This window comes from Tupaia chinensis, unplaced genomic scaffold, assembly GCF_000334495.1.
Source record: "Tupaia chinensis unplaced genomic scaffold, TupChi_1.0 Scaffold000563_1, whole genome shotgun sequence".
Taxonomy (NCBI): Eukaryota; Metazoa; Chordata; class Mammalia; order Scandentia; family Tupaiidae; genus Tupaia; species Tupaia belangeri.
Genome location: NW_006160076.1, coordinates 1,589,975 through 1,615,262, shown reverse-complemented (window position 1 = coordinate 1,615,262; position 25,288 = coordinate 1,589,975). Strand labels below are relative to the sequence as shown.

General features: G+C 34.7%; 1 protein-coding gene across 1 annotated transcript in view; it reads right to left on the bottom strand.

Annotated features, from left to right (window-relative positions):
• CEP85L (centrosomal protein 85L) overlaps positions 1–25,288 on the bottom strand; it is a 113,301-nt gene that overhangs the window by 34,874 nt on the left and 53,139 nt on the right. The window contains exons 4-7 of the mRNA XM_006157883.3: positions 12,699–12,820; positions 6,770–6,887; positions 1,867–2,046; positions 219–371 (exon numbers count right to left, since the gene is read on the bottom strand). Coding sequence (XP_006157945.1) covers positions 219–371; positions 1,867–2,046; positions 6,770–6,887; positions 12,699–12,820 — 573 coding nt within the window. The remainder of the gene's footprint in view (positions 1–218; positions 372–1,866; positions 2,047–6,769; positions 6,888–12,698; positions 12,821–25,288) is intronic.

Genomic DNA, 25,288 nt, shown 5'->3' with positions numbered 1-25,288 from the left:
AAATAGGAGAATTACCACAGGTTAATTAGGAAGGTAACCATATATTTATTGACAACAAGATCTATTTCTGCTTAAAGTTTCTGATTAAAGTTAAGCCCTACAACCAACAATTAACCACAGAGATTTAACTGATAACTAGCCACACATTTCTAAAATAAAAATTCTTAAATATAACATGTTTTCATGTCAGTTACAAGATAGGATTTGCTTCCTGTTACCTGTAGGCTCTGACACTGTACATCATCTAGTGTGGGAAGATCAGCCAGATACTTTTCCAATGTCTCAATTCTTCTCTGCTTTTCCTTGTTCTGTTCAGATTCCTTCTGGCATTTCTTTTTTAGGCTACTGATGTATCTATCTCTGGTTTTAAGCTAAAAAAAAATATGAATTTTCAGTAATTTTGAGACATTAAAAAATATCAAATATTCCAAACTTAGTCATAAATTATTAGGCAACATTTTCAGGGTATAGTGAAGACCATCACCAACTCAATTAAGATTTGCCTTATTTCATTCTAAGAGTCACATTTTTAAGCAAATTTTGTATCACTGAACTTGAGATTTTCTGCAGTATTCACCTACTTTTACAACTGATGCAATATATAGGTGGCAACAGTAATGTAGTTTTTATTGCCTGCATATCTGAAAATCTGACAAGACTTCTCGTATCTGTCATTTCAATAGTGTTATGTATATTTTGAAAGTACGTGCTGAGTTTAAATGATGACTAAAGTAGCCTTAAAACAGTTACACTCTAATTTGGTACTGAAAAGTTATAGGCACCCAGGAAAGTACAGAAACAAAGTTGTCTATAGGGTAAAATTTTAAAATCAATGAAGCAAGTATTCATCTCTCGAGGAATGACTTCAATTTCATCTCTTGAGGAATGACTTCAATTTCTTCTTTTTTTAAAAAAAATATTTATGAATTGAAAGAGAGACAGTCAAGAGAAAGAAAAAGGTTGAGTTTTTCCTTTCAAAGAGGTATAACACAATGCTGAGATCAGTCCTAGAAGGTAATAGGAAAGCCATGTTTAGAGTATTTTTCTATATTTCAAATTAAATTATTACAACAAAATGGGGTGGTGAGGAAATGTTTTCTTCTAGATTTTTTTATAAATCATTATTATGTGAGAACCAAAGTATCAACTATAGAGTTAAATTATCTTGAATTTCACTTCTAGCTTTTCAAAAACTTCTAGTTTTTGGACAAGTATTTGGACCAGTGACTCAACTTCTCTCAGAGATTCAGTTACTGATTTTTCAAATGGTATATGTCTCAGAGGACTTCTGTGATGAATAGAACTAAATGAGGAAATGCCTTTAATATGGTTAACATGCTCATATAAGAAAGAATTAATGAAAAGTTAAATTCTATTTTTATTGTTAAATTAAATGATTTTCTACCATGCAATCAGTCATTATGGTAAGTAAATACAGAAGGAAACACTGCAATCCAGTCTCAAATGGGTCCCCTTGCTATTTAGTTGATATGCTATCAGTGAGTCTATTTTTAGCCTCTTTATTTCCTTCCAGAAAACAAGTCATCTCCACGTATTCTGATGCAAAGGGCATTCTCTACATTTACTCTTTTCTCCTCAAGTTTCCCTGGCATATACATTTCCTACTTTAATTGCCTCACTCATCAAAAAGTTGTCCCTCTTCTTGTCCAAGAATAACATTTCCATCTTGCCATCTGTCATCAAGCTTTCCCTCTTTCTCTTAGAAATGTGCTCCATCATACGCCTTCTCTGACATCTTTGTCTCTTTCTAATTTTGCTTTCCTAGTCTTTATTCTGGGGCTGACTGTCTCTGTCTCCCGTTGAAGGAACATTGTTGACCCAAAGCAACTTAATAAAAATACCTACCTTTTCCTCTAGTTTCTTCTTCTCCTCACTAAATTGACTTAATTTTTGTCTGAGACACTCATTGAGCTGTAAAACCTCTTTCTCAGTAGATGCAAGCTTTTGTTCCAGTTCCTCTTGTTGGGAATGAGACACTGACTGCTCTGAGAATGGAGTCTGGAGAGAAGTGTTCTCATATTGTTGCTATTAGGAAAGAAAAAAAGGCAGGTAAGACTTTAAGTTTCCTTGTTTTTGAGCAAATAGAAAGAAACTGGAACTGAGTTATTCAGAGTACACACAAACTTTAGCAACAGAAATGAAAACACTGCATTTTATACATTCATTAGATAGAGGTACGAATGTTATAGGAAAATAAATAACTAAAGAAAAATTTTTTCATAAGTGGTCATTTCCAGCTATTATTAAATTCATAAGTATTAATAGCCTGCTTCCCTAACTATAAAGTAAGGTGCATGAAAATGGGAATTTTTTTTTTTTTTTGCATCATACGGTGTCTGGCAGAAAATAAGTTCTCAAAAATTGCTGAATGAATAGAATGAATTAGACTAGAATATTGGAATAATAATAATAGAACATTACTACTTCTATGAGTATGGATTTAAAGGCAAATTTTCAAAGGAGAATATCCCCCAGAAAGACTAAAACCTAGAAGGGGAAGGCAGGAAATAGAAACATTCTTTACACACATGAAAATGTGATGAGTGCTATCAGAGATACCAACAAAGTACTGTGAAAGCAAAGAAAGGAATTTATTTCTCCATTTATTCAATAGGTATTTATTAAGTGCATATTTTAGGCACTATATCTGGTGCTGGGTATTCTATAGCTAACAAAACAAGGACCCATCAATTTAATGAAAAGACAACTAAAACTAAGCGCTAAGTTCTTTGTGTAGGAGTTTTCAGAAAGTGTTACAGACGTGACCCTGAAGTAGGCCTTGAAGAAATGATACTTTCCCAAAAGATAATCATGCGTGGTCATTAACCAATCAATTGCCCCCATCTAAAACTAGGGACTCATCCTCTCTCACTCACCACATTAAATAAATAACTAATGGACCATTTTCCCATGCTTGGTTGCACAGATGTCTAATAAACACTCTTCTCGCTGTGAACACTACCATTTTGAAATTCAGGTATTTAACTTTTGAACTATTGAGAGAGCTTCCCAGTATACCTGCCTCTATACCATCTTATCTTAAATCCAGTCTCCATTAGGTCACTGAGTAGCGAAACTAGGAAATTTTGAAGCATGAAAAACGGTGCTAATAACAATTATATTCCTACAACAGGCACTATTCTAAGCAAATCTGGGATAGAAGGGTCCTTTACTTCTCAGGTCTTTGATATCACTTGGCCTGTGCTTACCATTTCAACTACACCTTTCACCTTTACACTTCTCTCAATTTTATATTTCATCTACACAGAATAATTCACAGCTTTCCAAATGTACTAAATCCCATCATTCCTTTGGGTCTCTTCACATGCTATACACTATATAGCCTCAAATGCTATTCCTTCACCCTTTTCATCTGACTATATTTAGTTCATCAGGTTCTTAGATTAGAGATCACTTCCTGCAGGAAGCCTGACCTCACTATGAAGACGAGTTCATATTTCTGAATAGGAATTCCTACAGCATTTCCTATATAACACCTTTGGGCAACTCCAACATACTGCAATTGTCTGTTGTTTGTGTTCCCCATTAGACTGCACATTTGCTCCGATTTATACTACTAAAGACTAAACAGCACCTTAACCATAGATAAGAAAAAAATTAAGGAAATGCATAAGCTTTTTTTAAATATAGTTTTGTCTATGGACTTCGAGATCCAAGAAGATAGAAGTTGTTCCTCACTTTTGTGGCCTAGCATTTAACATATTAGATACTTGAATGTTTTACCAAATGGGCTTATTTGTAAAGGTAGAACTCAATTACAACGTGTTCATTATAATCAAAAGAATTAGAAAAAATCAAAAATCACTGAAGGAAAAATATGAATTTTAAAAATTATGTAAATGGAAAGAAAAAAAAGATAAAAATAGAAAAAAAAACACAAGAAAATGCATTAATGAAGTTAAATATTATTCAGTTGGTCTTTTCAAGGTACATGCCTCTAAGGGAAGAAAAGGCTTCTTTCTTCTTCAATTAATAAAAAGACGGACCAGCAGTTAGCATAATGACTATGTCGCTGAACTCCCATGTAGTCGACCGCAGTTCAAGTCCTGGACCCGGTGCCTTAAACTCATGCCAGGCGTGTGTGCGTGCATGCCCAAGATCCCAAGAGGAGAATGGAGAAGGGATTGCAACATGGCCATCCCCCCTGAGGAGTGATTTCTCACTTTCTGTCTCTCTGTTTCTCTCTGACTTTCTGGCGAGCACACGTGCCCTATAGCAAAAACCTCCCAATCAATCACTCAATCAATCAATCAATAGGAAAAGGGGCCCTTCACTTTTTTTTTCATGAAGGCCTATTATCCACAGATGGAAATTTCTTTTTTTTTTTTAGAGATTTTTGCTATAGAGTACATATGCTCGCCAGAAAGACAAAGAGAGACAGAGAGACAGAAAGTGAGAAATCACCCCTCCCCAGGGCACAGATGGCGATGCTCTAATTCCTTCTCCTCCGTACTCCTCTCAGGATCTTGGGCAAGCACGCACATGCGCCTGGTCTGAGTTTAAGCCATCGGGTCCAGGACTTGAACCACGGTCGACTACATGGGAGTCCAGAGACATAGCCATTATGTCAACTGCTGGTCCCCATGTCCAAATTTTTAATAAGCAGATGGAAGTTACTTTTCAAGAATGTTTTTCATCTACAAATTCATAAAAAAAGTTTTATTTTGAAAATTGATTTTATTTATTCTAGAATAAACAGAATATTAAAAGCATAATTTTCTTTGCCTAATTTACTACAACATAAAGTTGTTCATAGACTCAAGGTAAAAATTCCTTTGTAAGAAATATTTTCAATATCACGTTTGCTGTTCCTTCAAATCCCTGCCATTTTATCAGCTATCTACCAACAGTCTATCTTTATAATATTTGTCATGGCCATTTAGGATTTAGGATCTTTCTTGTATTCCAGTCTATGAATAGCTCTTATGTTTTAAGATAAAATTTCTCAACAGTACTTCAATTTTCCACATAATTCAAAATCCTTCTGATAATTTTAGCAACCCCTAGTCCAAATCCTCCCAGATAATTTTATCTGTCCTGCAGACTGAGTTGGAGAGCCCTCTACTGGACTGATACAGTATCAAAACTTTTTTTTTCACTCTGGATACCTATTTTTACATACTTTTGGTAATATGACAATAATTTTGCAATTCAACTAAAATATTCAGAAAGGCAAAATAACAAGAAGATTGAATGGTTCTACTTAAAATACTGTTAACAAAAGAAATTACACTACTTACCCAGCATAGAAATACCACTGAAAAATAACTGTGATGTTCATTTCAGTACTGTACCATAACATCTTGATCTCATATGACAGGAGTTAAAGCTAAGGCCCATGATAAAGAGTTATTCTAGGGACCAGCAGATGGCGTAATGCTTATGTCACTGAACTCCCACGTAGTTGACCACAGTTCAAGTCCTCGACCCAGCAGCCTAAACTCATGCCAGATGCACGTCCGTGCAAGCCCAAAATCCCGAAAGGAGAATGGGGGAGAACAGACTGCAAGCATGATCATCGCCCAGGGGATGATTTCTTGCTTTCTGTCTTTCTGTCTTTTCAGTGAGTGCACGAGTCCTACAGCAAAAATCTCTATTAAAAACAAAAAAAGCTATTCTGATGTATTAAGTGACTGAAGTATGCAAAGCAAGTGTGAATCTCTATGTTAAATGCTTCTGCATCAGGTAAATTCGATAGTTATTTGGTCTTTAATATTTCCTAATGTTAATATACCAATGCCTTTAATATTTATAAACAATATATTTGAATATATAATTAAGGGAAAATTTCCTCTTCAAATGATTTTTTTTAATTATTATTTAGAAATAAAGACCTTAAGAGGACAAAAACTTTTCCACAAACCTAAGTCTATACCATTACAAAGCCAGCAAGCCTCAGTTTTGATCCCAATAAAAATGTCAGCAGTACTTCTTTTTTTCCTTCTGGAAATAAGCGAATCAATTATAAAGTGTATATAGAAAAACATACAAACACGTTTTACAAAAAACTCTTAAAATAAAAATGATGGGGGCTGGTAAATGGCATGGTGGTTAGGATGTTGGACTCCCACATGGCCAACAGCAATGCAAGTCTCAGACCTAGAGGCTTGCTTCTCTCTCTCCTTCCCTTTCTCTCTAGTAAAATTTTAAAATAAATGAATTTAAAAAATTAAATTGAACGAGTAATTCTTAAAAAAGTAAAAAGAGTGATGTTTGGGGAAAGTAGCCCTGCCAGTCATATAAATGTGATTATAAAGCTTCGCAGATCCTGCGTGAGTGTGTTTTCATGAGTCTGTATTCTCTTTAGATCTCCTTAGGAACTGATCATAGTAGTTCCTATGATTAAGGCTGGGGAAGGGAATATGACCTGGATGGATGGATGGAAGACAGTAGTTGGGCACTTTTTACCACATATGGAAATATAAACCATATGAATGATTATCAATTCAAAAATTCATCACAATGCCCTAATCCTAAAAGCTAAGTGCATTAGTGGGGCCAGCAGGAGGTGTGGTGCCTAAGAGCACTGGACTCCCACATGTTCGACCGTAGTTCGAGTCCCAGGCCTAGAGACTTGCTTTCTCTCTCTCTCTCTCTCTCTTTGTGTCCCTCTCTGGTCTAATTAATTAATTAATTACTTAAATAAAAATAATTCTAAAAAAAAGCTAAGTATATTAGTAATACAAGCTTTATTAATAAAGCAACTATAAAATCTCTGCAGTCTTACCTGTAAACTAGCCACATAAGAATCCTCACAATTAACATAATGTCCTAACATGGCATGTTGAGCCCGTAATTCATTGTCCCTTATCCTCTCATGTAGGTGGGTAATTTGCTGCTTCTGTCTGCAAAACATAAATCGACATCACATAATAAAGAATATCTTAAGAGATAGCTAAAAACAGAAATTACAGTATTCTAATTATTTTACTTAAGAGTTTAAAAGTATTATCAATTTCATAAGTCGTAATAAGGAATTTTTTAAAAAATCACAGTACCACAAGACATGTGTAGTTATAGTAACTGTTTATGTAGAGTAATTCTGCCATTTTATATAGAATTTAGTCTTTTGTAGAAAACGTTTTTTTTAGAATCTAACAAAGTCATGCTTTGTCTTTTTTCTTCTTATTACATAACATAATAAATATTTCATACTCAGTCTGGAATACCATTACCTTAAAATCATTATGTTCATGCATCCAAATTATGCTCATCATGTTAAATCAATAGAGGTATTTGAGAATTTCACTGGCAGGGATGAAAGGTATTTTTATAAAGATCATGCAGCCTCACCTCTGTTGTATGCCTGTAACTTCTGTATACCATCTCAGGTTGCACTGTCTACATACTTACAACACTAGAGAACTCACTCAATTCACATCTCTGAATAGCTTTGACATTTCATTAAATAATATCACCTCATGTTGGAACCAGACATACTGAAGTTCAACCCTTTCTGCAGCAGTTCATAATTTACTTTAATCAAGTCATTTAACTTCTTAGAGTTAAACCTTTTAAACTACATGTGACAGGCCTGATACTAAGAATTTTATACACAGTATCTCTCATCTTTAAAAATTTAATAAGTCTCATAGTAAAGTTTATAGGGAGTAAGAGCTTTTAAGAATTAATAAGGTGGGGTGGGTAAAAAATAAATTAATAGATTGTTATTTTCCAAAATTACTTACAACATAACTTTTGGAACAAGCTAGGTTGTATGTTGCAAATTACACTAAAGAGCTTGTTCAACTAGAGTAGTCATTATCTTGGTATCTTTTAAGAAAATTCAAAGAGAAAACACTAAATGGGAAGTAGGTAAATTAGGAGAGATTAGTTATATAACAATTTTCAAATGATTTAGAGTCTATAAAGAAAACTTCCTTTTCTAGTCAGGACGGCCTCAGGATCCTACCAACAAGAAAGCCCTTACTGTATGTGGCCCCTGGACCTTGAGTTGGGCAAGCTTCTATTAAATTACTCATTCAGGTATTTTCTGTTATTAGCAACAGCACAGACTACAACAGGGTCCATCTCAAGTAAATGAAATGTGCTACAAATTGCCATGAATAAAATTTCATATATTATAATTAATCAAATCTGTGGAGTTTGGAATACTCCTAATAACTATGATGAAAGAGGTCAGCCTTCCTTTAGAAAATGTGATCATGTGACCAGCAGTGGCATAGTGGCTTAAGTGTTGGACTCCCACACAGCTGACTGTAGTTTGAGTCCCAGACCTGGCAACTTGAAAATCACACTGGGTGTGTGTGCATGCATGCCCAGAATTCCAGGAGGAGAATGTATGGTGTGGCTATCTCCCCTAGGGGGTGATTTCTCTCTTTCTATTTATCTCTGGTGAATAAATGTGCCCTGTGGCAAAAATCTTCAAAAAAAAAAAAAAAAGAAAGAAAGAAAAGCAACTTTGATTGTAAATACTATCTTGTAAAGGAGATGAATTAGAAGGACATTATGGGATCAGCTAGTGGTGTGGTGGTTAAGGTGGCTGGATGCCACATGGCCGACCGTGCAGTTCCGGTCCAGAACCAGTGGCTTGAAAAATGCCCTGTACATGTGTGAGCAATGCCCAAATCCTAAAGGGAGAAATGAAGGATTGTAGCATGGCCATCCCCCTTGGGGGTGCTTTCTCACTTCCTCTCTCTTGTTTCTTTTTGGCAATCATACATGCTTTCTAGCAAATTAAAAAAAGAAGAAGATATTATGAATTCAAATAAATAAGTATTCACATTATACCAAAGAATTCATTACTGATTTAAAAAGCCTATCTTGCCTACCATATACAGTTAAATGAGAAGCTTATAAGCTTCAACATAACACAAGCTTTACTAATAAAGCAACTATAAAATCTCTGTAGTCTTACCTGTAAACTAGCCACATATGAATTCTCAATACTTACATAATGTGAGTTGCAGGTAATAACAAAATGAGAGTTCACTTCTATAACACCAATGTTGTCTACTAAAGGTACGAAGTCAGTTATCAGAGGTTCAAACCATTATAAGAACTACCGGCATGACAAATAGCAAAGTTAAACAACAACCTTAATCTCTTTTCTACTAAAAATTCATTCAGAGGTCGGCAGGTGGTGTGCTGGTTAAGGTGCTAGACTCTCAAGTGGCTGACCCTGGTTTGAGCCTCAGGCCTCACAGCTTGAAAAACACACTAGTTACATGTGTGAGTGTGCCCAAAATCCCAAGAGAAGAATGGAGAAGAAGGGAATGCAGCGTGACTACTACCCTTGGGGAGGGGGGGTGATTTCTCATTTTCTCTCTCTCTGTCTCTGGCGAATGCACACATCCTATGGCCCAAAACCCCAAAATTAAAAACTACAATCGTTCAGAAAGCTACTTCTTCTGAATGAATATTTGGTGAGTACTTACTATGAATAAGGAAATGTACCAAGAAAGGGTATCTTCTGTGAGGAAGCTGAGTCTATTGCACATAAGCATAACCATTACCTATATAAAACATGCATGTGACTACCATTTGCCAATGGCTACATGCATTAGGCAGTATAGTAGGCTCTTTTACATACATTTATTCATGTAATCCTCATGCTATAATATGTCAGTGGAGAATGCAGGTAGCTTAAAACAGTGATCTTTTTAAAAATGTTCATTTTTGTTTAAGTGGTGAAACTCTTTACCCACTCAGATAAGTAGATCAAAGTGTAAAAAGCAAAAGATGTTACTCAGGATCAACCAAGTGGTTATGGGAGCAAATACAAAGACTGAGAATCCAGGCTTCCTGTTTTTTCTGACTTTTTTTCTCAAAACTAATCTACATGCCTTTTCTGATGTGTTGGAGTGCATCTAAGAACAGTTTCAATACAGCTTTTTTTTCCCAAATATGTACTCTGCGTGACCTATCAAGTCTTCTATTACAAATGTTATCTGTAATGTGAAAAGAAATATATTTTCTCATGAAATTATGGGTCACTCTATATTTTCAAAAATAATAGGGACCAGCAGTTAGCATAATGGCTATGTCACTGGACTCTTACATAGTCGACCGTGGTTCGAGTCCTGGACCCAGTGGCATAAACTCACACCAGGCACTTGTGCATGCATGCCCAAGATCCTGAGAGGAGAATGGAGGAGAAGGGATTGCGATGTGGCCATCCCCCCAGGGGGTGATTTCTCACTTTCTATCTCTCTGTCTCTCTCTGTCTTTCTGGCGAGCGCACGTGCCCAATAAGAAAAACCTCTCCAAAAAAATAAATAGATAAATAATATATAGCCTATAATTTTAGTTAAGTGACTTGAAAGGTATCATTAACACATCATATCCCAGAGTAAAATGCTCAGCATCTTCACTCTTGGTTCTATTCAAGAGCAAATACCATCAATTCTATCTTTGCAATAGTCTCTGCATGTCTCATCAACATTTTAAAGGCAATGAGTCTGATCTACTTCTTCCATAGAAGAAATGGTACATATCTGGTTCTAATTTTAGATGCTATATAAGTTAGAGAGATTGTTATATAAAAACTTTTTTTTAATTTTAAATACTAGTTATATTGTTTTAGAAACAAAAACTGCTGATTTCTCTTCCACTGCTTTGTACAATATCAAATGTATTGGTCATCAAAAAATTTTATAATAAACTTGTGACCACCAGATGGCATAATGGTTATGTCACTGGACTCCCACATAGTTGACTACAGTTCCAATCCCAAACATGGCAGCTTGAAACTCATGCTGTATGTATGTATGTGTGTATGCATGCCCAAAATCTGGAGAAGAGAATGGAGGAGAAGTCCTGAAGTGTGGCCATACTCCCAGAGTGGGGGCTGATTTCTCACTTTCCGTCTCTCTCTCTCTGTCTCTCTGGTGAGTGCACATGCCCTATAGGAAAAATCTCTCTCTCAAAAGTAATTATAATAAACTCAAGAGAAACCCAAATTAGTTAAAGTACTAGATGTGGTAAACTGTTTACCAAAATGCCCACAATTATTACCCTTCTAAATAATGAATATGTCTTTACAATGTGACCTTGTTGTTCCTGCTGTCCAAAGCAAAGTCTACTGACCTTGTGACCAACAGAATAAGTGCAAGTGATGATGGGCCAGTTCTGAGCCTAAGCCTCAAAAGACTTCACATGCTTAATTTTCTCTTAGAACCCCACTAGCCACCACACGAACAACCCCAGGCTAGCCTGCTGGAGGGTGGAAGACCACATGGAGTAAAATTGAGCAGCCCAACCTCAGGCCATGCTAGCACCCACCTGATGTGTAGTAGATGCATCAATGAGTCTAATTAAAGAATTGGCCAACTGAACAACTGTAACTATTTTGGGTTATACCATAGTCAATCTTCTGCAATATACATAATTGAGAAATACATTTTTAATAGATTATGTCAATAAGTACCTGCATTTCCTACTGATTTAAACTCAATAGAATGGTATTCAAAAAATAATAAAAGTCAATTGATATTGATCGTTTGAGGGGAAGCAAATCTAGAGTATGACTAGAAGTCTAAACTTTGACTTATTTAAACAATATATTAATTTCAAGTATGTACAGTGAATCAAGTTAAAAGTATTAAAAATATACATCTAGCTGGGCCCATAATTATCCATATATAAGATTCACTTATAGTATGAGCAGCTAATATTTTTAAATAGCGTTTTCCTAAAATCAATTAAAACCATGTTCTATAATTTTCACTGATTTATTAAGTGTGAAAGTATCAAGTTTTAAGCTTATACTATGTGCCAGGCTCTAATCAAGACATAGAGAACATAGCAGTGAAACAGAAAGTCCAGATGTCTATGGTCTGGTTTATGCTATCACAGATCTCATTTAATACTGTTAAATTTCTAAGCAAAACCTTTTGAAATTTCAACTACTGAATTTGTTTAAAGGTTGAATTAGAATTTAATTTTATGGCTAAAATGTCTATTACCTTATCGCATAAAAGCACATAAAAATATGCGATAACTTCCACTAAGGAAAAAAGTGTCCTTGAACTACTTCCCAATTACCATGATACACAACGCATTATCCTAAAGCATACGTAAATGATGTAGAACCAATATCTATCAAAGATAAATATGAGTAAGTAACATTAAAGTTTATAGCTCAGCATAATCAAGAGACTGTGCAAGTCTATTAAATGTAAGTGAATTTCCTTCTCTGAGCTTTGATATTCAAACATACAAACATTTTCAAATGTCCTAAAAAAAAGCTTCCATAATATGTGTCTATGTCATTTAATCTTAAACAGTCTTCATAATTTCTGTGGCTTCCCATGTAATATATGCTAGTTAAAGGAAAACACTACTTTAAAGTAGCTTTCAAAGTTGATGATTCTCCAGTATAAAACAGACACTGTCATGTAGGTCTGACAGTTCATTAGCACTGTAGCCAACCTGCAAGCGGGTATAGAGGAGACAGGAGCTGGAAATGAGTCATGATAAAGTGAATGAGGAAAATGACAGAAGTCAGACACAAACCAACCCTCACTGTGATAGGAGTTCTAGGAAGGATGGGTCCTGAGGAGGTGTAGACAGGTGGCATCAATATATTTGTAAGCCTCTATCCTTAAACTCTAAGTAGTTGATGCAAAGGTAACTGTTTCATTGATCTACAGTTTTGTGTGCCTGACATATTTAATAATTAAAAAGAAACTCACCGATCAATTACAATTTCCTTCTGCCGTAGAAGTCCTTCTTTTATCTTCAGCACTGATTCCCACTTACTGAAATCCTGATAGCCAGAAGGTGAGTAACCCTGACGAGATGATCCAGTCAAAACCTGCACAAAAATGTTTGTATTAATAGTACACTAAAAGTGTCTGAAGAGAATATTTATATACCCCCTAATATTTTTCCAGTCTCATTAAAAAAAAAAAGAGTTTTCTCTCTTGAAATTTTTTAAAGACTGAAATCGCACTTGTGAATAGAATGTAACTTAAACAATTTTGAGGTCGTTCTAAAGTAAACACACAAGTCTAAACAATGGGTGACAATAGGACATTTAACCTGCCTAATTACAATACTATGTGCAAGATCTTATTCCCATTACCCTGTAAAAATGGAAGCTTTCTGGAAATAAGAGAGTAATCATTTCTAAAGAATGAGTCCAATAAAGGAATGCACCATGGCTCTACCAGAGAAACATTACCAGAAGTGTTTCCACAAGAAAATAGAGGCATTATCTGTAATATTCAGACTTCAAAACATCATGCATCATATCAATAAATGAAAATTTCCGAATCACAAATATTTTCACAAAGTAGTAAATACATTCACAGAAAATTTGAATGATAACTGGTCTCTGTGTAAATTACATCACTTAGAAATTTTTCCATTAAAAAAACTTTTTAAATATTTAAAATAAATTGACAATAAAAAACAATATAGAAAACATTTTCACATATCACTTTTTAAAATACTGTTGTCATAATCCCAATTGTGTCACCTCAAAAAGATATGTTGTCCTAACTGCTAAGTACCTGAGAAAGTGACCTTATCGGGAACAAGCGTGTTTGCAGATGTACTTAAAATAAGGTCATCATGGTGTCCTTATAGAAAAGGGAGACATGAACCCACTCACAGAGGAAATTTTATGTGAAGAGACCCAGAAACAATGCCATGTGAAAATAAAAGCAGAGATTGGAGCAAGTGTACAGACTCTATAGCCACATGCCAGACTGTCAGTAGATCACCACAAGCTGGGGGAGAGGAATGGGACAAAGTCTCCTTATAGTGTTTAGAGGAAACCAATTCTGCCAACGCCTTGATTTTCAACTTCTAATTTCCAGAACTGACACAACAAATCTCTCTTGTTTAAACTATCTATTGGGGGGAACCAGCAGTTAGCGTAATGGCTATGTCGCTGGACTCCCACGTAGTCGACCGCGGTTTGCGTCCCGGACTGGGTGGCTTAAAACTCACGCCGGGCGCGTGTGCGTACGTGCCCAAGATCCCGAGAGGAGAATGGAGAAGAAGGGATTGCAGCGTGACCATCCCTCCTGGGAGGTGATTTCTCGCTCTTTGTCTCTATGTCTCTCTCTGTCTGTCTGGCGAGCACACGTGCCCTATAGCAAAAAACCTCTCCAAAAAAAACCTATCTATTGGGACCAGCAGATGGGATAATGGTTACATTGCTGGACTCCCACATAGTTGAACGTGGTTAGAGTTCCAGACCTGGCAGCTTAAAACTCACACCAGGAGAGTGGGCATGTGTGCCCAAAATCCTGAGAGGGGAAGGGATTACAACGTGGTCATCCCCAAGGAGGATGATTTCTTGTTTTCTGTCTCTCTAGTGAGCACAAGTGCCCTACAGCAAAAAAATCTCTCTAAACTGTCTTGCTGGGAGTACTTTGTATGGCAGCCCTAGGAACCCAATGCATTTAGTAAATCAAATAAGGACATAAATTCCTTGACAAGCTAAATGATGACATATGAACATTATAAACCAATGTTAGGAGAGTTCAAATGTGCAGTACTACTTTTATCCTCCATTTTCCAAAGATGCTACTGACAAAGGCCTACTTCTGAGTAAAACACTTATGGTGTGACATAAACCAGTCTTAGATTAACTCTTTAAATGAAAATGATGGTAAAGTATTTTTAAGATAAGATGTTTTGTCCAAGAAATAGAAAAAATGGGAAGAATAGCCTAAGAACAAAAAATCAGTTGATAACAGGGTACATAACTTTATCAAATGGGGAAAAGAAAATTGAATGTAAATGATACATAGTGTTATAGAAACAGGTTAGTCAGAAATCCTGCCTCTGAATTTCATTCTTTCCCTCGCCTATCAGAAAATAAGGGCTGATATTCAGTCAGTATGCACCAGCACAGACATGTTACTTGTTAAGGTACTGAAGTACTCTCACTGTGGCTGCTAACCAAATACTGTCCAAACCCACTGACTGTCTCCTCCATGCCCAGAATGACCCATAATCCAACAGAGTTACTTTCTGGAATAAAAAAGGCCCTTCAGAACCTTTATCTATAAATATCATCTTTGATTGGCTGGTTCTTACACAAGTCAGTCCTCAAATATTCCCAGCTAAACACTAACTACCAGCTTACATTTAGGTGACAGAACCAGGATTCAAGACCAGGCAGCCCAGTAGGGAGAATCTACTCTTTTCTTTTTTTGAGAGATTTTTGCTATAGGGCGCATGCACTCTCCAGAAAGTCAGAGAGAGACAGAAAGGCAGACAGAGAAAGCAAAAAATCATCCCCACGGTAGATGGCCATGCCGCAATCCTTTCTCTATTCTCCTCTCGGAATCTTGGGCACACATGCGCCTGGCATGAGTTTAAGCTACCGGATCTGGGACTCGAACTGTGGTTGACTACATGGGAGTCCAGCGACATAGCCATTATGCTAACTGCTGGTCCCCAGTGAGCACCCACTCTTAAGTATCATGTTGTTACACTGTTTCTACTAAGGCAAATTTAATTTAATTTAATTCCAAATTTTGCATGATCACACAGGTTAGAAAATCTTTTGGAAGTAATTGCTCTTAGTGGCTAAGAGAAGATTCAGCACTATAAGCACTGTTGTTGATAGTAAGAGAAATCCTCCATTTATCAAAACTCCATGCTGTCTGATGACTACCAAATTTAGTATGTAAGTCATTTAATAAAATTTCTTTTGTTAAACTGTGATTCCATCAGAAATTCATCAAATCAGGGGCTGACAGGTAGCATGGTGGTTAAGGGGCTGCACTCTCACATGGCCAACCCATAGTTAGAGTTCTGGAGATGGAGACTTGCTTTCTCACTTTTCCTCTCTCTCCTTCTCTCATTCTGTCCCTCTCTGGTTAAATTAAAAATAAATAAATAAAGTTAAATAATTCTTTAAAAAAAATTCATCAAATCTAGTAAAAACAAAATAAAACAAAAGATCATATAAATAAACCCAAAAATCCACTTAAGATCTGTAAATAATTATAATAGTGTGGTGAATCATCTGTGAAAAAATTTTCTATGTTAACATTTCATTTATTGGATGCTAAAATGAATCTATTATTTTAAATCCTAATACCAGCTGACATATATTTTACATATTAGCTTTTGTATATTGTTATCACACTTAAAAAAAAAAACTTCTAAGGTAGAATAAGGATCACCTTATACTTTTTTTCTTTCTTTCTTTTTTTTTTTTTTTTTTAGAGATTTTTTTGCTGTAGGGCATGTGCACTTGCCAGAGACAGAGAGACAGAAAGTGAGAAATCACCCACCATGGGGATGGCTATGCTACAAACCCTTCTCCTCCATTCTCCTCTTGGGACTTTGGCCATGTGTGCATATGCACCCAACATGAGTTTTAAGTTGCTGGGTTTGGGACTCAAACCATGGTCAACTATATGAGAGTCCAATGATGTAACCATTACACCATTTCTGATTACCACCTACCACCAATGATCTGTTTGTTATTTGAAGCTACGTTTCTATGCATTTTGCACCTATTTCAATAAGACAAATGCACAGGCAAATGATCTCAAAAAGACAGTACCACTCCTTCACTTTACAATAAGTCAACTGCCAAAAAATTTTCCCATGACTGACAATTCCTTTAAGGAGAAGCCCTTTCTTTTTCTTTCAACACTTCTTGGCATAAAAAGAAAGAAAAAAAGAGGAATTGAACAAGAGGAACAAGTAGGTGTGCAAGCAAAAGGCAACTGACAACACTACTTGGTTTTATATCACTTGAACCACTGGCAAGATGGATGGTTAAAAGTGCTTGCCAAATACTTCCAAGAATGTACACAAAACAAGAGAATTTACCTTTTTTATCTCTTTTCATCTACAACCTTAGGAACAAAATTGAATAAAAAAATTAAACTATTAAACTAAGCAAATAAGAACAAAAGATGTCTTCCTATTATTAAGATATAATATACAAAGAATTACAAAATCAGCAGCAATCTTCTTTATGACAGTCTTCCTTACTAAACGTCAATCCTGACTCATAAAAAGTTAAAAGGAAGAACAAAACATGACACACAGCCAAATGCTACACATGGATTTAAAAGCTTATTTTTTATTAAAAAAAAATTACCAGAGAGCTTATTCACTCGCCAGAGAGATGGAGACAGAGGAAAAAAAAAAACAGGGGAATGAGACAGTATCTCACAAGGTGGTATATATAGTCATGACTCAATCCTTTCTCTTCCGTCTCTCCACCCTGTTGTGACCTTAGGCACGTATGTACATGTACCTGGTATGTTTTTCAAGCAGCTGAGTCTGAGATTGAAATTGCACTATTAACCATGTGAGGTCTGTCTCCCTTAACCAATAGGCCACTGGGCCAGCCCTGAAAGTCCTTTTTCAAAGTTGTTTATTTCTATCTGTCTCTAAAAATGATAGTTAAGGAGGAATTTTGCCTTCTTTTAAAAAAAATTACAGAATTATTTTAATTTCATTCATAATTGCTACCTTTTTAATTTGGCCAGAGAGAGAGAGAGAAAGAGGGAAAAATAAAAAGCAAGCCACCAGATCCATGACTTTAATCATGGTCAGCCATGTGGGAGTCCAGTGCCTTAACCACCACACCGCCTGTCAGCCCAGTATTTTACCTTCTAACAACTTTTATGAGGCGGTAGCCTTTACTAGATTAAGTGAAGATAAGAATGCAGTTTGAAGCACCTAGTAAAATTCAGAAGGAAAGATTATAACGTAAAATCTCCAACAGCAAGGCAGCCTTTGTACAGTTATGATATAAACAACTGCTGTATGACTAAAGACATACAGCAAAGGAAGAATCTGATGAAAATTTATTTTTACTATAAAGCATGGCAGCTCAGGCTCTCTTCTTGACAAGGCTAAAAGGTAAGCTGATAAAAACAACGTAACATCATTCTGTGCTAAAGATGGAGGAAAAAAATCAAGGTATCTATCCTGGAATTTATTTTTTAAATTTGTAAAACAATGCTGAAAAGTAAGAAGAGATTCAATGTGTTTGAATTAGTTGTTCCTCAAATTTCCAGATTATGATCTTAGGAAGAGGTTTTATTCTTCTAAGACTGACAATTTAATGGGTTAGCAAATGTGAAAGATTTCCTCTCCTTTATTTACAAAATAAAAATTATCTTCTCTTAATTACACATTTGGCAGACTTTTAAAAACTTACAAAATCTTACTAGTATGAATTATCTTTTAAGTTCCAAATGTCATGGCCAAAAGTAACGAGAAGAAAAAGCTGTTTCCCTTTAACAATCCTGCAACAGGAACCTTCAGTATACATAAATACATACTCTAAAGTTCTAGATAGCACTTTCTTAGGTGGGCTTGTTAAGACTTGGAAAGAGAAGAATGCAAGAACAGAGTTGATAATAACCTACAAGCTGTCTCTTAAGAACTATCAATATTCTAGGAAAACAAAGAAACTTCTATTAAGGTGGAGGTCAAACATGCTTCCTACTATGGAAAAAAGTAAGTACTGTATATTCAAATAACTGTTCTATTTCCCATTAATAGTATGTTTTTTCCCAAATAATTAAAAAACAATGTAAATATTTTCTCAAAAATATTTAAAATCATACTCTTCCTGCTGTTATAGTCATAAACAAAATTATACAAAATTATAATATTTTGAACATCTTTAAAATTCGGTATTTTGAAATTCTAAAAGTTATTTATTAACTGCCAAGAAGTATGGAGTATGAGCAAAAATATTTTTTGATATGTAAAGTAAATGTTAGTGGAAAAAATGTAAAAATAAATAATAATAAAAAAAAAAGACTTTCTATTCCATAAAGTTAACTGGACGCGAGAGGCACACCACTATGTGGCAGTTATATACTGGCAGTAAAATAGAAAATTTTTGACCATATCCCAGAAAACCTAGTTTTATTTGAATAGAAAAACATCTATGAGAGTCAGTAGATGGCACAGTAGTTAAGGCATCGGATTCCCAAGTAGCCAACTGCTGTTCAAGTCCCGGACCTAGTCGTTTGAAACTCACACCAGGTGGATGTGTGTATGCCCAAAATCCTGAGAGGAGAACAGAGAAGAAGAAATTAAGGTATGGCTAACCCCCCATGGGGGTGTGATTTGTCACATTCTGTCTCTCTAGCGAGTGCACATGCCCTATAGCAAAAATCTAAAAAAAAAAAAAAAAAAAGGAAACTGTGAAAATTCACAGATTAATAAAACAGTATTAATTTTTCTACTTAGAATTCAAGTAGCCAGTCATGTTTCTACTTGACTATAGTCAATATCAGAAATCAAGAACAAGATAATTTAAACTTATAAATATAAAATTTATATTCATAGCTTATGAATAATAAAACTTTAACCAGCATGAATATGAAATGTAAAAGGTAATTATAAAGGTTTATAACAATGTGAGCTAATTTAAAGTAAGGAACAGAAAGTGTGTCATTAGAGTAATGTTTCAAAGTGTCAAGGTGAAATAAGATAAAACAAAGATACTTTTTACAAGTAAACATTTTTCATACATTGATGGTTTCCAAACTTAGGGAAGGAAGAAAAATCTTCGTTTATATATTTTTATCTACAAATCCATAAGATATACTTTTTCTTATTGGCTAATGAAGAAAAATATTTATGAGCCAAAGAAGAATCATAACTCTTCTGCACATAGACTCTTAACCATATAGATTTATAGAACCAGAAAACAAATGTAGATACCTCTTCTTGGAAATGACAAATCCTGTAACTGAAGAAGGACAGTGGGCAACTACAACAGTCCTAAACACATGCAACTTAGATGAGATTCATATGCTATAAGAAGTTGCCAAAATATGTCACCAAATGGACAAACATGCTTCTAATAAAAGTTTACTATCATGGAGCTGAAAATAGCTCAAAATTCCTTGGCCTAGACAAATACTGTTAAATTTAGATAAGCCAGTGCTACCACACTTAACTGGCATACAACTCTCCAATATTTCAGGTTTGTTATCTCACACTCTCCTTCATTTGCCTTTGTCCCTGAGCTCATTCATCACTCACAACATGTCAAATACCAGCAAATCTTCCTGTTTCCTGGAATAGTCTATCTGAAGAGCTACTCTACAAGTGTTTTTTAGTAAAAGAATTATGATACCTGGCCCAAAAGTGAATAAATTCACGAAGATCAATAGTGAAGATGAAAATAAACTACAAATAACAGAACATTTAAGAAGCAAAAACATAGATTATTATAAAAAATAAGACCTCATATATTTAATATAAAATCTATCATATTAACTAAGTTCATGTAATTATTTATGGAGTACATTACTACAAGTATTTTCTAACTAAAAGATAAGAAACAAATTCACATAAAAGCATTCCACCAGTAATCCTCTCCTCAAAGTACTCATTATATTAATAAATTGAGGTCTGTATCTTAAAATAGCTTTTATTTTTATGGCATCAACTTTCTAGTACATTTTAATCAATGTATTACATTTAAAAGGATCTTAATATCAATGAATGTTTTTTAATATTATAGCATGATTTGGGGGATTACTTTTATTTTTATTTTATTTTATACATTCAATCACTATATATCACTATAGCTTATAAAGTGAATTTACCCAACATAATTTTTAAGAACTATCAGGTCATCCCCACAAACTTATGGTTAAGGGAGCCTACATTCTACAAGGCCGAATATGCAGTTGAAGCCCTGGCCCCAGCAGCTTGAAAAACATGACAAACACAGATGTGTGCATGCTCAAAATCTCAACAGGTTCTGGGATTGATGAGGAAATGGAGGAGAGGAACTACAGAATGACCATGTCCCTTCAGAGGAAGAAGGTGCTTTCTCCTTTTCTCTCTCTCTCTAGTGAATGCATGAGCCTTCTGGCAATTAAAAAAGAGAGAGAAAAAAAAAACCTAATAGTTATGACTATTTTTTCTTTTACATTTATTTATTTCTTCTATGAGTAAAAGAGACAGAGAGAGAGAGAGAAAGGAGCACCCCTAACAAAGTCTTGATCCACCTTCTGCCTTCAGCTAGTCCTGCATGGATAAGTGCATGCTTACTCCGGGAGGATTCCAGACTTGAATTGGGAACCTTCTCATGTAACACTACCTCAAAAAGCTTTGCATTTTACTACTTGCCACTGTCTGATGCTCTGAAGTCTGCATCTTGACATTCAAAATTTAAATTACAGAAGAAACTGTTTTTAATAATCCCACTATTTCTTTATTTTTTATTACTCTAGAATGCTCTCCTTGCAGACCTAATATGCTTTACTAAAATAGCAATTCAAATATACTGACTATTTCAAGGGTAAAAAGACTTAAAAAATGATGAGGAAAAACTGATAAAAAGAAACATGTATCTGTATTTTATAACTTAAAAATACATGTGAGTGAAAATAAAGACAACCCTCAAATAATTACTGATCTCCATCAAGCTCAACAATTATACTCAACAATTATGGTGTTATTCATTCTTTTAGGAGAAGAGACATTTTACTTCTCAGAAATCAATCTAGTTTAGATCTAATCTGTATTAGTATTATCATGCTTAAGAAAATACCAACACAGATAAGATCCATGCAGGAAACAGGATGTGATTACAGCCTTCACACAAAAGTGAAGGAAGGAAATGGTATACCTAAGATGGAGGAGGAAATCACTTTCCTTAAGCAAATTGTTTAAAAATTCAGTAAAACAAATGAAGCTTAAGTCTTTACACTAATTAATCATAAATTTTACTTATAAAACAAACAAAATACAGCCTTTTCCAAACTTTTTATTGCTATAATTTAGTTTTTTTAACTTAAGATGAAATATATTAACAGTAAAATTTAATTAATGACTCCCATATAATTAATAAACTGAACAGCTACAACTGGCATTTAAACTGAAAAAAAATTAAAGGTATAACTGACAATCCATGAAATAGGTATCTATGAAATGGCAATAGAGAGATGAAGTATTCAATAAAATGTGGGTGTACCCTGGATCCTACCCCAAGTTATAAATAACGAATGTACCAGATAATAGAACGAGCTTCCACTAAAACAAAGCTGTAATACAAAGTTTAATATACTTCACTCATAAAAATTAGATTGCCAAAATATGTTTTATCAAGTCTTTTGCCATATTTTATTATTAAAAGCATAAAGAAAAATAGTAACATAAATGTTCAGGAACCAAATCACTGTTTACATTATTATAAAATTCATCAGAGAATTTTCTTAAAATGATATAAAAAGAACTATTAATGGTGTTTATCTTGAGGAAAGAGAGAGAGTAGATTTTTTATCTTAAATCAGTAAGGTTAATCTGACTTTTCTTATCATCCACATATTACATTTTATTTCTATCAGTCCACTTACCGGATATTAACATTTTCTTTTATATATTAAAATATTCTTTTTAAAAAACATTTCAAGGATCAATAACAGAAATTTCAGAGTAATCTTGTTGAGTGGACTTTAGAGAGCTCCCTGGGTCTTTGGGACAAACAGACAAGAGCAAGTTCATTAGGGACACAGTATTTTTAATCCTCAGAACTACTTAATTGCCTGGTCCAGAGCACACAATTAACAGAAAGAGGACGAATAACTGGAACCCATAAGTATATGTCTCTGCATTCACAAAAGTCCAAAAGGTGTCCAACAGCACAGAAAGGGTTATGATTAGAATATTATAGTAGTAATTATGGCAGGGCTTCCTTTCCCAGTTTTATCTGTGCCATGGTAAGTTGTGTCTTGTTATTTTATACCCCTGACACTGCACAGTCCCTGAAAATGTTTGCTAAATACCAGCTGATTTAAAAATGTAGAGATTTCTATAGAACATAACCATATTCCAAATAAATATAAATTCCACTTATCAAAATTCATTTATACTACTTAAAATCTATTACCATTTTCATTACAGTGAAAGGTGTAATAAAATGAATTACCTGTTCTTTAAAAAGTACAGCTCAAAGACCAGTACACAAACATATTTGTATAAAAAATCATGCTTTCAGGTCTTTGAGGTCTGGTGTCAGACTCAGAGAATCTTTGACTAATCTGTATAACTAATTTTCGTTTGCTATAAAATAAAGATAAATTTGAAAATTGGCCTTCAGTGGCCATACTGCATTCCATTATGGAAATGTGGTTTCAAGAACACTTTGATTCTCTAACATTCATTATAGAGATTACTAACTACTCAAAAGCTGAATTTGTACATACTTTACTTTTCCAAGTTAGATAAGCAAAAAACCTAATATGTTAATGCTAGAGTAATAAACTTTTCAGATATCCACAGGCCTACTAAGAAATAAATCTGTATTAAAGAAAGAAAAGAGGGAAAAAATACACACTCACAAGGCAGCCTAATAAATGACTGCCAAAAACATCCTCTTGATCCTAATGCTTAGGCTGGTCCTGTACCCACTAACCACCTTCAACCAACTCAAAGGCAAATGAAAATAGCAGATGATGAGGTGATCACGCCCATTCGCTCTGCTATGTAAGCATTTCATTTGGAGAAGGGTAAAGGAGGAAGTGTAGCTTTACTAAAAATACATTAAAACCATGGTAAAAAGTCATATATTAGGAAGTTGGGCTTATTCATCTTTTCCACTGGCACACTATATATTTCTTCATTTATAAAATAAATATGAATTCAGCTTATCAAAATTCATTTACACAACCTAAGAAAGCATCTATGCTGAAAAAACAAGGGTCAGTTGCACTTTTTTTCCTCAAACTTAAAGAGGGTTAACTGTGTAAATCAAATCAGAAGTTATGTTTTAGATGCTCACTCGAGATAATCAAGGACCTTAAGTGTTGATATTATCAAAGTCTTTTAAAATAAAACCTCAAACTTAAATTAAGGTAGGGATACTTCCCTATCTTTAGTGTAAGAGCCCAGTTCAAAAGTTTACCTGATCTAGGGACCAGCAGTTAGCGTAATGGCTATGTTGCTGAACTCCCATGTAGCCGACTGCAGTTCGAGTCCCAGTGGCTTAAACTCACACTGGGCGCATGTGTGTGTGTGCCCAAGATCCTGAGAGGAGAATGGAGATGGGATTGCAGCATGGCCATCCCCACTGGGGGGGGAGGGAGGGGTGATTTCTCGTTTTCTATTTCCCTGTCTCTCTCTGTCTTTCTGGCGAGCACACGCACCCTATAGCAAAAGCCTCTCAAAAAAAAAAAATTAATTAAATAAATAAAAGGCTACCTGATCTAAAAGTGCTTTAGTTGCTTGGGTGATCCAGTCATAGCCCTCTGGATTTCTGCCATTTCAGAGTATAATCTTCCCCAAAAATTATATTCTTAGCTCATTTTCTCTAAGAAGTTTTTCCAGTGATGAAAAAAGCAATCAACTCACACTTAAAAATTATTAAACTGGATTTCAAATACAAATCGAATTCACTTTAACAGCTTCATTAATCTTGCAGAACATTTAAGTATATAACATGTTACAGAGCCAAGGAGAAACAATGAGAAACATTAGAGTTATTTATATAGATATTCATCAGTGCTATTTTTAAATACTGTAGTAATAGCAAAAAATTATAAATCACTTATTATCTAATGAGACAAATTTAATACATTAGAATACATTTATATATAAAATAACATTAACATATAAAACAAAGTCATTGAAATTAGTAATATAAAAATATCCAAACATACTAGGTACATTTATTCTTCAATAAACAAGAATTTATTAAGGGTTTAAAAAAAAAACTTAGCAGGAAAAAGGACATTTTGTTTTACTATAGTCTTTATCTAATACAGTACCTAGCACCAGTAAACCTATAGATTTCACTAAAGGAATGACTTAGGAATTGACTTCTGCAAAATTTACATGTTTAATCATTTTAATAGAGCAAGCTAAAATTAATAGCAGCTTTTAAAATAACCAAATCTGGACCAGCAGATGACAAAACGGTTATGTTGTTGGACTCCCAGGTAGCTGACCATGGTTCAAGTCCTGGACCTGGCAGCTTAAAACTCATACCAGGCACATGTGCATGTGTGTCCAAGATCCCAAAAGGAGAACAGAGAAGGGACTGCAGTATGGCCATCCCCCGGGGGGTGATTTCTTGCTTTCTGTCTGTCTCTCTAGTGAGCATAGGCATCCTATAGCAAAAATGTCTCTCAAAATGAAAATAAAAATAACCACATTCTTCAAGTTAATTTAGCATTATCAGAACACTGAGCTTCAAAAAGACTTTAGAGAGCAATTCAATTTGCCTTCATTTTTTTTGAGTTTTTTTTTTTTTTATGCTATAGGGCATGTGCACTCACTAGAAATGAAAGAGACAGAGACAGAAAGAGAAAAA